Source organism: Epinephelus lanceolatus, chromosome 16 (genome assembly GCF_041903045.1).
Source record: "Epinephelus lanceolatus isolate andai-2023 chromosome 16, ASM4190304v1, whole genome shotgun sequence".
Lineage (NCBI taxonomy): Eukaryota > Metazoa > Chordata > Actinopteri > Perciformes > Serranidae > Epinephelus > Epinephelus lanceolatus.
In genome coordinates this window covers 9593884-9611777 of record NC_135749.1, presented here as the reverse complement: position 1 = coordinate 9611777, position 17894 = coordinate 9593884, and the positions used below count along the sequence as shown (strand labels likewise).

The following is a 17894-nucleotide window of genomic DNA, read 5'->3' as shown; positions in this document are numbered from 1 at the left end:
GTAATGAGATCAGAGTAATAAGACTGTGAGATGATTAGTGCCCCCCCACCCCGTTTCAGTTGTGTGTTGTGTTCAAAGTGTCCAGTGTATGGTTTTTTTTGTATGCAATGTTTGTTTTGTTGGTATATTTGTTATCTGCAAAATGAACAAATAAAGAGTTTTAAAAAATGTTAGGGCAAAGTCACGTGTTAGTGTGATCTTACTAGCCCAGTCTTCCTCTCATAGTTTATACATCCAGCTCTGAACTGACCTATTTTGCATCTGGTCAATAGGACACTTTATCTGCCACCTGTCTGTCTCTTTATTTTATTCAACTGATGTAGCAAATTTATCTTATTCTATCTTTTTATTTATCTATTATTATTTTTATTTTTATTTTCCTCTTCAATTTAATGTCTTTTTTTTGTCTTTTGCTACTGTGGTACTTGAATTTCCCCTCTGGGGGATCAATAAATTATATCTTATTTTATCTTTTTTTTTTTTTTTTGCTGCCTTATTAATTTATCTATTTATTTATTTGCATCTTTTAATTATAAGTAGGCCAGTGTGTATGTGTGCCTTCAAATAAATACATTTTTACTACTACTACTCCTACTACTACTACTACTACTACTAATAATAATAATAATAATTTGATAATAATTTTTAATGTCAGTTTGAAGTGACCTAAGTCATTTGCCAGCCCCTGTAATGGAAACTTAAAAAAAGTAAGGTTCTCTCTTTTTTGAGATTTTATAAAGGGACCAGTTACAAGTGTGTCAAGTGTGTTAGTGTAGTGTGATGTCATTGGCCCACTCTTTCTTACATCGTTTTTTTATGCTGCCAAAAAAAGTCTTGCTGCCTTATTTATTTTTTTGCTTTTTTTAAAATTATAATTAGGCTAGTGTGTATGTAATAATAATAATAATATTAATTATATGTCTCCAATACTACTGCTACTACTGTTGCTACTAATAGTAATAATACGTATTATTATTATTATTATTGTTATTATTATTATTATTATTATTATAAAAATAATAATATTCAATATTATTATTATCTGCTGAATTGAACTGCTGTGGTCTTCTTTAAATGTTCATGGGTTTTAATCAAAGCTAGCAGACGCAATCAGTGCATAGAAAACTACAATTATGGCGTCTAATAGCAACAAATGTCTAAGTGTGGATCATAGGACCGCTAAACTGAATCCACTGGCAATAGCTTAGTGCTCAATTGCAAATAACTTATGAATCTTCGGCTATTTTAGCCCAAACTCTTATATTTTCTCAAAAATGTCTCAATTTATTCCCTGAGGGACTTCATTTCCCATGACCACTCACGCGTAATGCGTAGTTAACAACGAAACCATGGAAACAGATCAGTCAGTGCAGGGTCTACCACACAGACAGCTTGACGGGCGTCAGTTTTGCTGCGGCTCAGAGAAGACAGACCGCCTAATGTCGGCTCAGGTATATTAATTAAAATGCTTTAAAGACATGTCACTGAATGTCTAACACATAGGCTCTACAACCAACTAGCTGTACCCGTCGGGTTTCAACATTAGCCGGCTAATTTAGCTACTTTATCAGCCGCAGCGCTCCTCGAAGAATATTAACGGTTCTTACTGAGACCTTCTCAGAGGATGCTGGACTCAATAAAAGTAATAGGTAACAACCTTGAATCTTGTTTTTCTCTTATTTTCTTGTGACTGTAGGTGTGTGCTCAGTTACCTAGATGATTAACAACATATCCAAAGCAATAATAACTAACTGTAATACCTTAATAATAGTAATAACGTCAATGTTAAAAGTACTTAACGTTTTGAAGCTAGCATTAGCTAGTTATAGCTTGGTTAGAGCAAGTAGCCAAGTTGAAATATGAGCCCCTGTAAGCTATTGTGGACCCAATAAACTTATTATTACCAGGGAAACTTTCGTGAACATAAAATATTTAATGTATTTTAAGAAAGCATGGATTTGTTATATTGTATTAAATATAACCTGTACTGCTCAGTGTGCTGTTTAACTCACTGTATCCTGTATAATTGTGTTGTAAAGACTTGAGGATGCTTTCTAGAGAGATGACTCAGTGCTGACTCATGCTAGTCATGTGCTTCAAATCAATAGTGTTTGTATATTATGATAAATGGTGATGAATGAGATGGAGTCGTTGAACATTGATTCATTTTGTTGTGCAGTTGAACATTAATGTTTGTGACTGTGTTTGCTGTCATAACTTTGATTTCATAAATGATAACAGGCATGAAAGTTCCTTAAATTAACTTTCACATGCACCCAGTATCCATTAGATTGGAATCTGGGTTTGCCTACAATATGATGTGATTGCAGCCTATTTTATCAGGTGAAACCGACTGAATGATGAGATACCAGCTGACGTGTTAGGTAATAGTATTTGATTTGGTGGCTGAGCAAGCCAATGAAGCTCCAATTTGTCCTCATCCGTCTTTCAATCAGCACTGTGCTGCCGAGGTCATTAGTTTGTGCTGTCTGTGGCTGCATGGATTCCGCCTCAGTGCTCCCGTCCGAACAGAGAGCCCACTCTTACTGATGATGTTCCAGGTCACCTTACTGGAAACTGCAATGCCCTGCACTCTGACTCCTGTGCTTTACTGCTAGTCTCTTGGGACAGGATGATTTCCTCTGTGACCGCAGTATACTGACTTGTGAAACTGAATCAGATTTATTTGAGTCAGATCACATCATTATGATTGTAAAAAAGCATTGCTTATAGAGATGTTAAAACACTGTTCATCACTTTTGATTACAAGTTATAATAGCTATTTTTGGCTTGGCACTGCAATAGATCTAATTTTATCCTGCCTTGATAAGCAGATTACTCGATCAAGCTATCCTGAGGTTTGCACGTGAAGGTGATCCTAAAATTAGCAGCATTCACTGTCTTTCCTTGGTTTCTTATCTTACTTCTTTCAGAAATACTCCACTGGCAAGAAGTCGAAATGTCCAAAAAGTACATCTTAAACTCTGCTGACAACGCACTGAGTCCCAGCCAAGTGTACCTGGAGAAGACTTCTTCCAGCGTCCTAGACCTCTTCAGCACTACCTGCAGCAGCTACAAAATCCCGCTGCAGGCTAAGGAGAAGGAGAAGAGTCCGAAACAGTCCCCGTACAGGAGGCCAAAAACATCAGTGAAATGTGGCACAACATTTAGTAGAAGAAACCGCCCGGCCATGGCTCCTAAGAAGTTGCATGCTCCAGAAGTAGGTGGGAAACCTGCACAAATAAATCGTGTTCACTCAGGCAACTCCCATCTCTCTAAACCAGCACAGAACATTGCAGTGGAGGGCAGCCGCATGGGCCTAACCCCTCATACAGTCCCACAGCTCAGGAAGATACACATCCCCAGTTCCCCTCGCACTAAACCCCCGTCGTTGCACAAAGCAGCGATTACACAGGAAGCAAACAATGCCAAGATCTGCATCCTTTCAGCCATCAGGCCATCTAATGTCAAGAAAGAGAAGGCCAAGTTTTTCCAGTCTAACTTCAGCTATAATCCACAGTTTGAATACAGCAACCCAGTTTGTCCACGTATCCTGGCACGGCATAACAATGCCTCAGATCGCTTCCTGAAACAGGTAAGGGTGTGTGTTTGGCCTATTTTGTTTGGTTGGTCTGACTTTATTGCAATTTAATGTGTTTCTTGGTTGTCTTCCTACCAAGCAGCTATGTCATCATTTGGGATGTGTCGTAACACTCCCAACAACTTCATATTGTAACGTTTTTGGGTAAAACAATTGTTAATTTCTAATAATTAGCAGTGACTATGCTTTGGAAAACTTGGCAGACTAAGGATTGTGTGGGTGAGACAGACAATAGAAAATAAACAGTGTGTTTTATCAAAACTTATAATACCAGTTTAATGTCAGAAAAACTGATAAATTTCTTGTACACTGAATATTTAACATTGTAGGCGGTGCAAACAAAGTGGGGATCTCCTGCAATGGATATCTCTGTAATAGGACTGTATGTATCTACCTGTATATGTCACCGTGGACACTGAGAGAATGTCCTTTTCTCAAAATTTTTACCAGCCAGCAGAAAATTTACATTATATGATTGAAAAGTTACACATGGTGTTTGTTTTAAAGGTTGATTTTAGTATTTTTTAAGACTTTATAAATGTGTAGTTTGACTGCTTTTAAGACAAGAGCATCAATTAAACAGGACTAGTCCATACCCATTAAGTGCACATTTACCCACGTACAGTTTCACATGGTGTGTGTTTGGGATACAGGTCATAGGAAATCGCAGATTAAATAGTCAACTGAACCCATTAAGAAGAGCAATGTATTCAGACAGAGTTTTTGAAAAACATGGGACTGACAGAATGACACACTGACAGTTTCCATGATTATGTACAGCATACCATACCATGACTTAGTCATACCAAAAATTAGGGAAAAAAACCAACAACATTGGTCCACAGGGGGAGCCACAGCGATCGGTCGCATTTTAGCCATTTTTAAGCATTTTTCTGTTGTTATAGCGCCACCCAGTTGCCAATTAGAGTTAAATTTCTCCAGTCACCTTGAGGCGTCCTGTTCTACATATCTACCAAGTTAAGTAAAAATCGATATGGTGGTTAGGCCTAGATAAGAAATTAGCTCTCTAGCGCCCCCATTTTGTTTGATGAGGTCAATAATGGAGGGGTCCCCTCAGATTATGTGTGGTCATATGCCTACAAAGTTGCGTGGTGATGGGTGAAACCCTTGAGATGTTATACACCTTTATGTGATGAGCCACGCCCTCCGCAATATTCATTGCCTTATAGAAGCTCAGTTTTAGTAAGTTTTCCAACTTTTGCCAAGAGGGAACTTTAGATATTGGTCCCTAGATTATGTTCACCGAATTTCATGCAGATCGGTCAAACTTCCTAGGAAGAGATCGATTTTAAGTGTTTTTCAAAAAATTCAAAATGGCGGAAAATCTATACAACCGGAAATTATGGGTTCTTGAGGCAAATTTGTTCCTCATGAGGAGAGGCATCTCTGTGCAAAGTTTCATGTCTCTACGACATACGGGGCATGAGATATGCCCATTCAAAGTTTGCAATTTCAATCGGTTGCTATAGCGCCCCCCTTTGGCCAATTGATGTAATATTGCTTCATTCGCATCCTCCCATGACCCTCTACCACTGTGCCAAATTTCACATGGATTGACCAAGTCAGTGAGGAGAAAAACGTGGAACAGACACACAGACAGAGTTTTCGTCATTACGTAGTAAGATGACTCAATATCTCCACCAGACTTTTATTTTTGTATGAAGTTGCTAATCAGTATTTTTTATATTAATAATGGATCAAATGACTTGGTGAAATATGAAAGAGGTGGCTCACTGTGATGAACTCAGAGAGAAATATCAACTCTGCATTTGCCCCTTTTAGCATCTCTCAGCCAATCGTTTTGCTGTTTTTGTTGTTGTTTTATTTTGCAAATTTTCTGTTTTGATTCTCTCTCACCCGTCTCATCAGCCTAGTTTCCAGTAGCTGATAAACCCACTGTGCATCATGTGTCTAAACCACAAATTTTAGCAGCTAAAGAGCCAGATTTTTTTTCTCAGTAGTTGGTGTGGAGCAAAACAGATTTAAAAAGAGAGTCTCAGTATTGGACTTCAACTTCAGCTTGTTAATTTTTGCCTCAAGGTTGCCAGTAATTCATCACCATAGGATCTAGGGGTGTCACAATATTGATTCTAAATGGAAGATCGATGGAAATGAGCTTTCAACTTTGATCATCACAATCAAAAGCAGGATTGGCAATTTTCACCAGGATCTGTAGTGCTGTATCAGAGGTATAATAATGCTGAAAAAATAAAGTAAATTTGCAAAAGTCGACCATTTTCAGGCCCAGAGGCAGTGACATGTCGTTCATCACATCTATAACAATGCCCCTAGTGCCTGAGGCTGGTGCTGAGCTGGCTGGTTTGAGATCAGCGACCTCCACATGCCAACAGTCAAGCTGGATTCTGTGATCAGAGAGACTTGATGCCAATGCTGTTCAGCCTCAGGGCCGATCAGAGCTGATGCAGTGTGAGAGAGTGGAAAGTCGCTGGGATGAATCCGTTCAGGGTACAAATGCTCCAGACTTTGTTTAGCAAACACTGGAGGATTCATTAAAAAACTGCCTAAGTGGATGTCTTAAGTCAGCATTCACAGTATGAGAAGAAGAATCACAGAGTATTTCCAGAAACAAGAATTCAAATGCATGCACCACACATATAAATGCATTAGAGTATGAGGTGAGATCATTTTCTAGTAAACAGGAAGACAGCCCAGTGGTGTTGTGTTGCTGGCCCCATTAGTAACACAAGTACACAGACAGTAAGACAGAGTGAGTAGAATCAATAGGAAATGCAGTAAAATGATCCAGTGGAGGATGCTCGTGCTTTTCTTTCCAGGACTCTGCCCTAGTTTGTCATGTTCTCTTTGTCTGTTTTGAACTTCAAAAGAAGACTGTCACTTTAATCACATTTGTCTTATGTGTATTTATGGCATTTGTAGGGTGACATCATTACTCAGGACTCACAGCTTTGACAGTTTAAAGCAGTGTGAAGGAAGATCTTTTATATACTGGACATGATTCGAAATGTAAAACACGATCTGTCTCTTAAAAAGCAAGAAGTTATCCAGGGAAAGTCAGACTCAACCTTTTTTCACCACTGCTACCCACACTACAGTAAGACGACGTAGTTCATGTCCATTAAGTGCACAGTTTATTGATAATGTGATGCAACTGTCCACACTATCTGTCTGATTTTCTGCTTGTCGTTCTGTGGGTTTGAGCTTACTTCTTTTTATTAATGTAGCAGTTATTGCCATGTTGCCAAGTACTGCATGTTCATAGCAACAACAACAGTAAGTGACAATGGTCACGTTCATTATGAATTTCTTATCTCTTGCAGGCAGTGAACATCATGGAGCATGCATTGCAGCGATATGGCAGCTATGAGAAGTTTGAAAAGGCCACAGGGGGCAACCTCCTCACTGAGAGTCGCATCTTGGACATTGTCAAGAAATACATGGAGAGGGAGGGTTGCTTGGGGGAGGTAAGAGGACAAGGGGACTCGGGCCTATTTGAAAATAGAGATGCTTTTTATACGCACTCACAGTTTGATTCAAACGCAAGGACAAACACACAAACACAAGGCTGACAATTTCCACTGTCGAGCATACACACACAGTCAAAACACGTCATTAAGATGCTGTAATTTGGAGCCTGGTATTTTTCTTTAGCTGCACGCTGCAGTCTGTGTCATGCTGGATTTGTACATCATCACTGCAGAGCAGCACACAGCAGGGCATCAAAGTGAATGAGCTCCAGGGACAAGTAAGACCTTACAAAAAACCACCACTTCACTCAAGTCATCCTGCGGTTTGCTTGTGCAGAGCTGTGTTTATGTAAGCATCAACAAATACATGTTACATCATCAAGTTATTAATGTTCCACTGAACACATTACACCACATATACGCACCTTGTGTATGCTTTGTAGAGCACTAATGGGCTTAGACACGCTAGAGTGTGAGTAGAAAACATGAGTGATTAGCATTAAAGGAGAAACCAACCTGAAAACCCAAAACCATTTTGTTTAGCCCAGATAAAAATGATAGAAGCACATATTTCATTTATGTAAAATATTTTTTTCAGCATCTCTATTGCGACAAGAACATGTAAGGGTTTGCACGTCAGTTTTATCATCTGTCCACATCTGTCACGCTGACATATTTGCGGACGTGCATCCCAAAATTTAGTTTCACACACACACTGACTACATGCGTCTGAATATGTCCCCCTACGCAGACACTTAGTGTGGTATAAACAGAACACATGCAGGCAGAACAGGATGCAACGTGCGCACAGTCACATAGAAGGCTGGAGATACGTGAGGAAGCAGTCATGTCAACAATACTCCACACATTGGGAAAGTTTCAGTTGGTTGCAGTCTGCACCCTCACAGCTAGATGCCACTAAATCCTTCTCACTGGACATTTAATTGTCATGCAGTCATATAAAAAAGAATAAAAACTATCAGTACTTCCTGAACAACAGATCAGTCCCACCCCTCTGACAGATTTGCTGGACACTATGAATCAGATTGAACTCAGTATTTTATATTTTTCTTTTTCTATTTTATTCGACAGCATTCTGCATTCTTTCCCAGACCCGAACATCATCTGAACACGTCCCGACCTATCGGGGCCTGTTGGGCTGGGGTCGGGTGTCTTCACTTTAATGTGTATGAGACAAATAAAAGTGATTTGATTTCGTTGTTGCACCAAAAGCCGAGACATCCTTCTTCCCAGGCACATCCTTACACTAAATTAAAAAAAACAGCTAAAAACTAACATTGAATAATTGATCTGTTGATAGATTGTTGTCCGGGTGACAGATGAACTCCTGTCCAGAGGCTCCATGACTGTGGTGAACAGCAGACCCACACTGACCATCAACATCTCCACTGCCCGAGAGCACTGGCTAGAAGGCATGCTGAGGCATGAGATCGGTGGGTACAGCGGTTTGTTTTATTGCTAATGTGGGGTACCTGGAGGTCACTGGAGAAATGGAAAATCATTTAAATTTAACTATAAGACATTAACCTGTCTAATCACAGGTCTGATTTGATGTCATCCAGTATTCATGGATCTATTTGATGTTGCTAGTCATAAAGTTGTCTCGTATTTAAGCTTTAATGCAGCCATATAAATAGTCCTGGTCTCTGTCCACCAGGCACACATTATTTCCGTGGCATCAACAACCGCCACCAGCCGTGGAGGAGCAACAGGAAGAAGTACAACCTGAAGCCTGTGAACCCCACAGAGGAGGGCCTGGCCAGCATCCACAGTGTCCTGTTCAGGAAAGACCCCACACTGTGGCGCGCCGCCCTGCTCTACTACACCGTCTACCAGGCCAGCCACATGTCCTTCTGTCAGCTCTTTCATGACCTGGGGCGCTTTGTCCAGGACCCCAACACCCGCTGGGACTACTGCGTCCGAGCCAAGAGGGGCCAGATCGATACAGCACAGCCAGGTCACTATGTCACTGGATAGAGAGTTTGCTGATATACGCAGCTAATGTTGATTACACATGTAATACAAAGACAACAAAATCAAAGTGATTCACATGTGATACATTGAATATAAAATTCAAAATACAGAGGTAATATTAGCCTTTAAAAATTGATATATCTGACTTTTATTGGTCTTCTCTTCCCACCTCTCACATTGCAGGGTGCTACATTAAAGACCAGGTCTACCTGGATGGTGTCCTAAGGATCCTAAGATACAGAGATCAGATCAACTTCCCACTACTGATGGCTCTAGGAAAGGTGAGGCAGCTCAACTATCTCCATCTGGTGCTTTTAGTTAGTTTACTGATTACATCACTTGCGGAGATCCAAGGGGAGAGGGGGTAGCAACACAACTCCACCTAATGGAGACTCTAAAACTTCACCTGGGCCTCCCTTGGCATATGGGTGAGTAAATAATGGCTGAATTTTCATTTTTGGGTGCACTATCCCTTTAAGTTGATGGCTGTTCCGCCCTGCTACTACTTTCTCCTCTTCAGTCAGTAACTGGCTGCTGAAATGTCCGTGATGTGTTCTGAAAGTCCACAAAAAAAGGTCTTAAACACAACCATATAAATAGTTATCAGGCCAAGTATATGCTGCATTTCCACTGCATAGTGCGGCACAGCGCCACTCAACTTGACGTTCTTTCTTTTTTGGTTGTCCATTAGCAAAAGTTGTGGAGAGTATCTGGTACTTTTTTTGGTACCATTTCAGCCGAGGTTTCAAGCAAGCTGATCTGATACCAGAGGGTGAAGGTATATTAGTGCAGACCAATGATTGGTTAGAAAGAATCGTCACTAACACGACACAGGTCATCCTGCACAAACCCGCCATTTTTAAATAGCCAGGCAACCCCAGGAGGACGGAGACCAACGCATCAACAGCTGAGGAGATGTAGATAAGACGGACTCGAGCTTGGGCGGAGGGCTGTGGTCAGAGAATGCCACAACAAGTGAACATGCCATCTGCTAAAAGTTTGTAACTGACTTAACAAGCTGACTTTGCTACAAGGTGACTGGGTGTTGAAGCACGTTCTGAAACCAGCCCCTGGCGACTTGACAAGCTCAGTCGCCGTCAGCCAGCCGAGCTGAGATTGGCCAGTTCACACAGCTACACTGATCTACGACAGCTTTGTCTTGACATGAATCTTTAGTCTGATGTAGGATTTACCCTCACTCCTCAACAAACCCCTCTGACCCAGGGAATTCATGTTTCTAAACACCAGAGTGTTTCACGTAACAGCCTACAAAACGGTAAAAACTAGCACATGCTTTCCCTTCGAGGTATATACGGAAACGGACTACATTTATGTATTGTTTTTCTAGTCTTAGCTTTAGCAATTCAGCACAAGCACTATTCACCCATTCGAAGATTCTTGGCTGAGGCTACATTACAAGGTGTTCATCCAAAAACAGTCACACGCAAATCAGCAATTTTGGGTTCAGTATCCTGCCCCAGGACACTTTGTCACGTAGACTGCAGGAGCCAGGGATTAAACCACCGACCTTCTGACTAGTAAGCTGCTTCTTTTTCCATCTTGGCTGGTGTATGTACAGCTTCCTCTCTAATGTCATTCAGCAATGATAATGGTCACTCTATATCAGAGTAACATATAAGACCTTATTGGTGTGCTGGGAGTGTTCTGTTGGAAGGTGCACAAACTGCTTATCTGACTTCCCTGTCAGTTACGTAAAGCTACTTTCCTTTCCATCAGTGACATCATGTTTCTAATGGTATCTCCTCTCTACCAATGCTACTACAACCCCACTAGAGTAGAAAGTAACGGCAGAACAAAATCATTTGTGACATTCAGTCACATGAAATAAAAGTTATCACAGAAGATGGTTACAGTTCAGATGTTGAGTAGAATGAATGGAAAGCGAGTCAGAGTGAGACTTATATAATAACCTCTCTAAGGAGGGAATAGACCGTGTTCTTCTGCATCAGAGGAGCTGAACGCACTGATGATTAAACTGGTGCTCGTTACAGCTGTAAATGTTGACTCTGATGTAAGAAATGATGTGTTTTTAGCAACAACAGTTGTTTCAGGGCAGAGGAACAATCCAGGTTATCACTCACATTTACACTTTTCACCAATTCTTTTTTTTTTTTAATTGAAAGATATTATCAGCCCTGAGTGACGCGTGGGTCTAGAAATGGCAGTGCCGGTCGGTTCAGTTCACCACTCGTGTCCAGGCTGAAATGTCTCCACAATAACTGGATAGATTGCCATTAAATCAGAAACAGTCACTGATAACTTGACTGACTAAACATCAATATCAATATTTCTCATTGTGACCATGTTAGTATGGTGGCATTAGCATTGAGCCCAAAGCGCCACTGAGCTAACAAAGCTGCTAGCATGACTGTAAACTCTTAGTTTTGTTTTAAGTATTTAAAGTTGTTAATTATTCTGGTTGCATTTCCGCATCATAATTCTGTTTTCGAGTCACAGCGCACCAGGCTGCTGATTCTATCTCTTCTGTTTTCCTGTGGGCTCAGGTGTCATTCGAAGATGTCGACCGCCTCAAAGTGCTGGCTCAGATGGACAAAGTCCACATCCCACTCTTCATGAAGGACCAGGTGAAGTATGCCAAGCAGCTGGTAAAAATCATGGAGGTCAACCAGCTGACTGACGAAGAGCTCAAGAGCATCGTCTGAGCCCGCTCCATGCCAACGCACAAACCTGATTAAACCTGAATACAGCCTGTCAGAGCACTGCCAGCCACGGCCCACACGCCTCAACACCGTCATTGTGCATGGTAGTACAGTGTGTGATCAGAGCAGCATGCTGCATGTAGTGTAGAGTTGTGTTAGACAGATAGATTAGTTTAATCTCACGTTAGCTTTGAATTGAAAACCTGTTATCACCCAGTGATTTGTTCACTGACACAGTCGGGATCACCAAGACAATCGTTTCAGTGTGTTGTGTGTTTAGGGCTGAATGTGGTTCATTTTGTTTCCCAGTGCCAAGACAATACCTGGTTTGCTTTATTGATACTAAAATTGGAATTTTCGAAATTTCTTGGTGCCATTTTTTTATGTGGCAGTTTCTGATACTCGGTTTGTGGTTTTTAAAAGAGAGTTTTAATGTCCCATGATGACCTGGATTAGAGCCTGACTGTGATTAGGGTTATATTAATAGTTAAGACTTAAAAATTGGACAAATGTATGTGTGCCATTTTTTGTTTATTTAACATAAACGCATCACATGAACGAGAAAATCCCTTAAATTGGTTTATTTTAAACACATATTAAAGGGTCATTTCTCCCCCTTAAATCAAAAATACTTATTTTTCCTCTTACCTGTAGTGCTGTTTATCAGTTTAGATTCTTTTGGTGTGAGTTGGTACCGACCGTAGAGATGTCTGCCTTCATTTGAATATAATGGAACTAGCTGTTGCTCGGTTTGTCGTGCCAAAAAAATACATTTTCAGAAGTCATGACATGATTACTCACGATAATCCACAGAATCTTTTGTGAGTAGTTTCACGTAGGAACTTTTTCTATCTACCGATAACACCCGCCAACTGTATCACCGTGCAGAAGGAAGCGTGCATCTAAAGCTAGCCCACCTAACACCACTGAGCTAGCTAACGTTCAGGCGAGCAGGACACCATTAATGTTTACGGGAACTGCCCATTGGTTCGACAGCCCATTGGTTCGACAGCCCATTGTTCCGACCATATTAAACTCATTGTTCTGAAGTCCGTTCCGAAATCATCATGATGCCCTGTGGTTAAGGTCTGGTTAGGTTTAGGCACAAAAACCACTTGGTTAGGGTCAGGAAAAGATCATGGTGTGGGTTAAAATGAAAAAGAAAGTGACAAACACATAAGCCGTGAGCCTGCTCCGCCTCAAGCCAGTCGTGGCGCACCATACGCCCGCCACAAGCCGTTCAGCACCGCGGACAGTCGGACTAATGGGATGTCGAACCAATGACATGGACCCAATGTTTACATCTCGCACTGTCACAAGCACAAGCCTCTCGTTCATGAGTGAATAAACGCTTCCCTCTGCGCTGTGATTAAGTCAGGCTCCAGTCCAAATTAGGCTTGACGACTACTTGAACACTTAATTTCTCGTGGACTTGTGCATGCATGTGGATAGGGTTAGCTTAAGCCATTGAAACTGTATTGATCTAGTAATGTAAGGATTGTTGTCTTTCTTTCACACACCTATGATCTAAGTGTACTTACCTGATGTTTTATATCTGTCTCTTAAGCACTTTTTCCCTCTAGATACACTTAGGGTTACTATTTTTGTATTACAGATGTAGGCATTAAAAAAGAGTTGTTACTGAGAGATGGTGAAAGCAGGGTGGTTCACAACAGCTTTGTCTTACTAGAGAGAGATGGACAGATAACGCACAAGTGCTTCATCAGCGCTGTCACACGCAGGCCTGCTAATTACAGCCGAGCCTGTCAGCATTGTTCTCCATCTGCTGAAAGGCAAAGCGTGACAGTCACTTGTCACGCTGTGTAATTTGAAGGTGAGTTCCTCATTATGCTCGATGAAACCCTTGTGATCCAAGTGCAGTGACTTGAAGCCCTGTTTGACTATTTGCACTTTGTTACCTTCAAGCTACCTTTTTAACTGCACTGATATGAGCAGTTACTGTGTTGGTGTTATTTATGATGTATTTATATTTTACAAAACAAAACAAACGCCTCGTGGTTTTACTGTGATGAGTTTTTGTTTCGTTAATAACAAGAATGACCTGATGTTGAGAGCACGTGTGCTGCTCTGCCTCCTCAAAGACCCCGTAAATGGTACAGCTTTGTTACATGGCATTCCTATGTTTTTATTTGACTTACTTTTTTTGTGATATTCATAGGAAGAATTTTCAAATAAAGTGGACTACCTGAAAATGTGTCATGTGCTTTGTTTATCCCAAAGTATTGCAGCAGTTTTACTCCCCCAGTAGCAATTAACATTTTTTTTATATTTTGCATGAAAATTCAAAGCAGAATTTTTGGGGTGATTCTTGATTGTACATGTCTGTAATCTCCCAAAACTTTTCTGCACCTTTCCTGGAATGAACTATGTGATTTGGGAACGTTTTAGCACGTCAATAGTTGAGTCAATATTACACATTATTTATTACAGTAATTAATAAATTCCTGACGGGTTTTTTAGTGGTCGGCAGCGAATGTGAAATCTCCAATCAAAGTTTAAATTAACTGAAGCTGTTATTTAAAGGAAACCCTTTCCCAAGCTCAAACATCCCACGAAACTGCATGAAGCAGTGCTAATTTGTTTGGCCACTTGGGGATGAGCTGTCATCAAAACATCAACATGTTATCTATGTATAATTTTTTATGGTGAATGTGTCAGCAAGCAGAAATTTAGAAATCTAGCAGCTACAGAGCAACGTTAGCATTTAGCGTTTCTGTTAGTGTAACATCTGCTTTTAGCTCTGGTTTGGTCCCCACCAACTCCTGAGAAAGTACTTAGCACTTTAGCTTGATCACTACAAGTAACATCATAGAGTGTATAAAATAATAGACGTGGCCACTGTGATGTTAGCCACTGATTTGTGGGTTTAGCATTTTGGCCGTCGCCATCTTGGATTTTTGGAGCCAGAAGTGACCATATATTTCATGAGAGAGTGGAGGTAACCCTAACACTAGCTGCTAGCCTGGTTAGCACGGTGCATTTATAGCTTTGTTTAGCTGTGATAATGCCAATGACTGTAATTTTTTTGCTGGCAAAACAGCCTTAAAACCATAAAAACAAAGTACTTAATGAAGTAACTGAACATCTGACTCCTTAGAGGGTCTTTTTTAGGCTACAAAAAGAAACTGAAAACACATCTAAATAGTAACGGCTTCACCTACACTCTTTGAATCTTGTGTTACGTTATGATCACGTCACCAACGTTGTCACTAGGGATGGGTACCGATACCCGGTACCATGACAGCACCAGTGCCGACGTAAACGGTATTAACCAGACCGGAAAGCAACGCAGATTTCGGTGCTTCATTTCGGTGCCACTGAATTTTTCATTCATTACCGCCCCCTTACCTCTATTGCCGTGCCGGTGTTATGCAGAGTTTTGGATCCCTGCCGAGAAGTGCATCCAGCTCATTGGGCAGCCGTGGATGTGCGCTACACGTGACGTCACGTCAGTATATTTCACCTGCACCTGCACACAATAACCCTTGATTGGATTGAAGTGAACCTAAAATGCCGAAGGCGAAATGGTTGAAAGTTTGGCTGCACTTCACCTCAAAAGATGCAGACTCGGCTGCCTGCAACAAGTGCTCGAAGGCGATATTGTGCAAGGGAGGTAACACCTCGAATATGATTAAGCATCTGACGACGCATGGCATTTTTTTAAAAGCCGAGCAATGCACCGTCTTTAATAGCCTGCGAGACCCCACGCCAAGCACATCTTCTGCCGCTATTGGAGTTAGCAGCATCCCCGGAGAAGAGAGTCCCACTCCCAGCCCTGCCAGTGTCGTTGACGCTACAGATGATGACAGCAGCCGTTCTTCTTCGGGTGAGTAACTTAATGTTGTTAATGTGTAATTTATGTCGAGTAAATGTATTGCTGCTGGTTTTGATATGCTGCTGTTTTTATTATGATAATTCTAACAGTTTGTTGTGAATTTTTATATCGGTTAATTTCTTAGTCTGTTGTATTTATATTATTTAAGGATTTTAAATTAATATTCTGTTCAACTTGTGTGTCACAAAATGCCTTAATAAAAAGGCACCGTTTTTGGACAAAGTTTGTATGTTTTCCATTCTTTAAGCACCGGTTGGGGCACCGTTTAAACACCGGCACCGTTTCAAAAGTACCGGTTTGGCACCGATATCGGATAAAACCTAAACGATACCCAACCCTAGTTGTCACCAGGGTAGCAACTTGTCAATGCATAATTTTAAACATGCGTAACTTTAAGTCTTAATTCACCCTCCGTACAATTGTCATGAACAGGGAAATTAGCTATAGAGACCAAAACTGTTTTTTGTTCCAGGTTGTAAACATGTTTATTTCAGCTGTATAGTTGAGCATTTTAACATGGAGGTCTGTGGGGATTGATTCGCTTTTGGAGCCAGCCTCAAGTGGACATTGGCGGTACTGCAGTTTTTGGCAGTTCTATATAGGTTTCAGGTTGCTGCTTGAGTGACACTTTTCACATAAATAATAATGAAATTGGTCTATTCTTAACATAAAAATATTGATAAATGCAGCTTTAAAGTTTTTTTGTCAGATAATCTCTGTCATTATTGGTTCGGTCCAAAAGTAGGGCCTTTAAAAGCCCAAGCATTTTATTTCCCTATACTCTGTGTGTCTATCCACTGTTGATTTCTGAAGGATTAAGCACAGTATGATACAAAATGAACTATAAAAAAGTGGATTAACCTAATGCTACCCACTATCACTGCTTATAATGCCAGCAGAATATAGGCTAAGTATCTGGCGCTTGTCTCACTGCAGAGATCAATGAGGACAGTTTGACCCACAATCCGAGTGACCGCAGTAACCACATCTTTAACGACACACACTGCTGGCCTCTTCAGACCCGGTCCAAAGGTGTCACACTTCCCATTCATCAGCATCTGGTTTCACTGGGAAACTGGAAACCATTGAGGGCCTGAGTGGTGACTGACAGCTACAAGCAGTGACATGCTGCACAACAGGGATCAGTCCACAGTAAACAGCAGTCACATATGCAGACAGGCTTCACCCTCCCACCTCTTTACACTTGGCTCTGGTGTGATGAACGCCATATGCACAAAATGTAATCTGTGAAAATGCTCTTTGCTTATGACTTTGTGAGGTTTAACTCCATGGAGATGCACTAAATTTCATTCATTCATTTATTATCTGTAACAGCTTATACTGTTCAGGGTCGTGGGGATTTACTGGTGTTTTTTGCTTGTGGAATATGTTTATATGTTGTTTGTACCTTTGTATTGTTTTATGGGTATATTGTCTTTTGTAATCAGCTGTGGTTGGCTGAGATTGACTGATATTGTTAATAAACAGATCAAATAACTTTGTCATTTGCACGACTGCCTTGATGAAGTAGAAACAGGTTTTCATCAGATGAGGAACAGTTGAAGTGGTTACTGTGAAATGGAGCCACATCTCCACTAGAGGGCAGCAGTAGGCTACATAATACACTTTAAAGAGGCGACCTACAACTGCAGAAACAATCCAGAGAAATCCCAATTACAATATATAATCATTGTAAATTAAAGCACACTGCCACGTGAAAGCAGGACACATGAAAATGCCTATATATTAAATATTGGACTATAAATGTTTATATACGAACAAATAATTTGATCTGTTTTACAAACAGTACTCTAGACGAAACTAACTGTCTTTGTTTCACTGCATTATCTGTGCTGTATACTGTATGAATATGAACTGTATGGTTTGGATATCTGTGAGTGACATGTGGTACATTGAGATATGTACCCTGCTATATATAGGACACTTGAGGATGCTGAATAATTTATCACTCTGCTGCTTTGGCCTTGTGTTGATTTTCAAAAGCGTTCAAAGCTGCTGCCAGTGGAGAACATGTACATTTTCAGCTCCAAAGACGTTTTTGGGGCATTAGGGTTATTCACTCAATCTCTGCTTTAGGTATGTGGCTGGAGTCAGCTGTGATTAGCTTTGCTTAGTAAAAGACTGGGAGCCAGGGGAGAACAGCTCGCCCGACTTTGTTCAAAGTGATGAATTCATCTAACAACACCTTGGGATGTGAAACTCGGCGTGTATGAACTGTCTGAACATGGTTCTCAGCATGGAGGTGGCTGAGCCAGTGGCTAGCTGACTCCATT

At 40.8% G+C, this 17894-nt stretch overlaps 1 protein-coding gene across 2 annotated transcripts; it reads left to right on the top strand.

The window, feature by feature from the left end:
- The first annotated feature begins 1346 nt into the window (after window positions 1-1346).
- On the top strand, window positions 1347-13957 carry matcap2 (microtubule associated tyrosine carboxypeptidase 2). 2 transcript variants are annotated; one of them, XM_033636507.2, is made up of 7 exons: window positions 1347-1649; window positions 2934-3595; window positions 6922-7065; window positions 8390-8522; window positions 8747-9046; window positions 9247-9344; window positions 11589-13957. In XM_033636507.2, the coding sequence occupies exons 1-7, from the start codon at window positions 1625-1627 to the stop codon at window positions 11745-11747; spliced, it is 1521 nt and encodes a 506-aa protein (XP_033492398.2). In that variant the 5' UTR covers window positions 1347-1624; the 3' UTR covers window positions 11748-13957. The 2 variants fall into 2 exon arrangements, with proteins under 2 accessions (XP_033492398.2, XP_033492399.2); XM_033636508.2 differs by having other exon boundaries at window positions 1348-1451.
- The last annotated feature ends 3937 nt before the right edge of the window (window positions 13958-17894 follow it).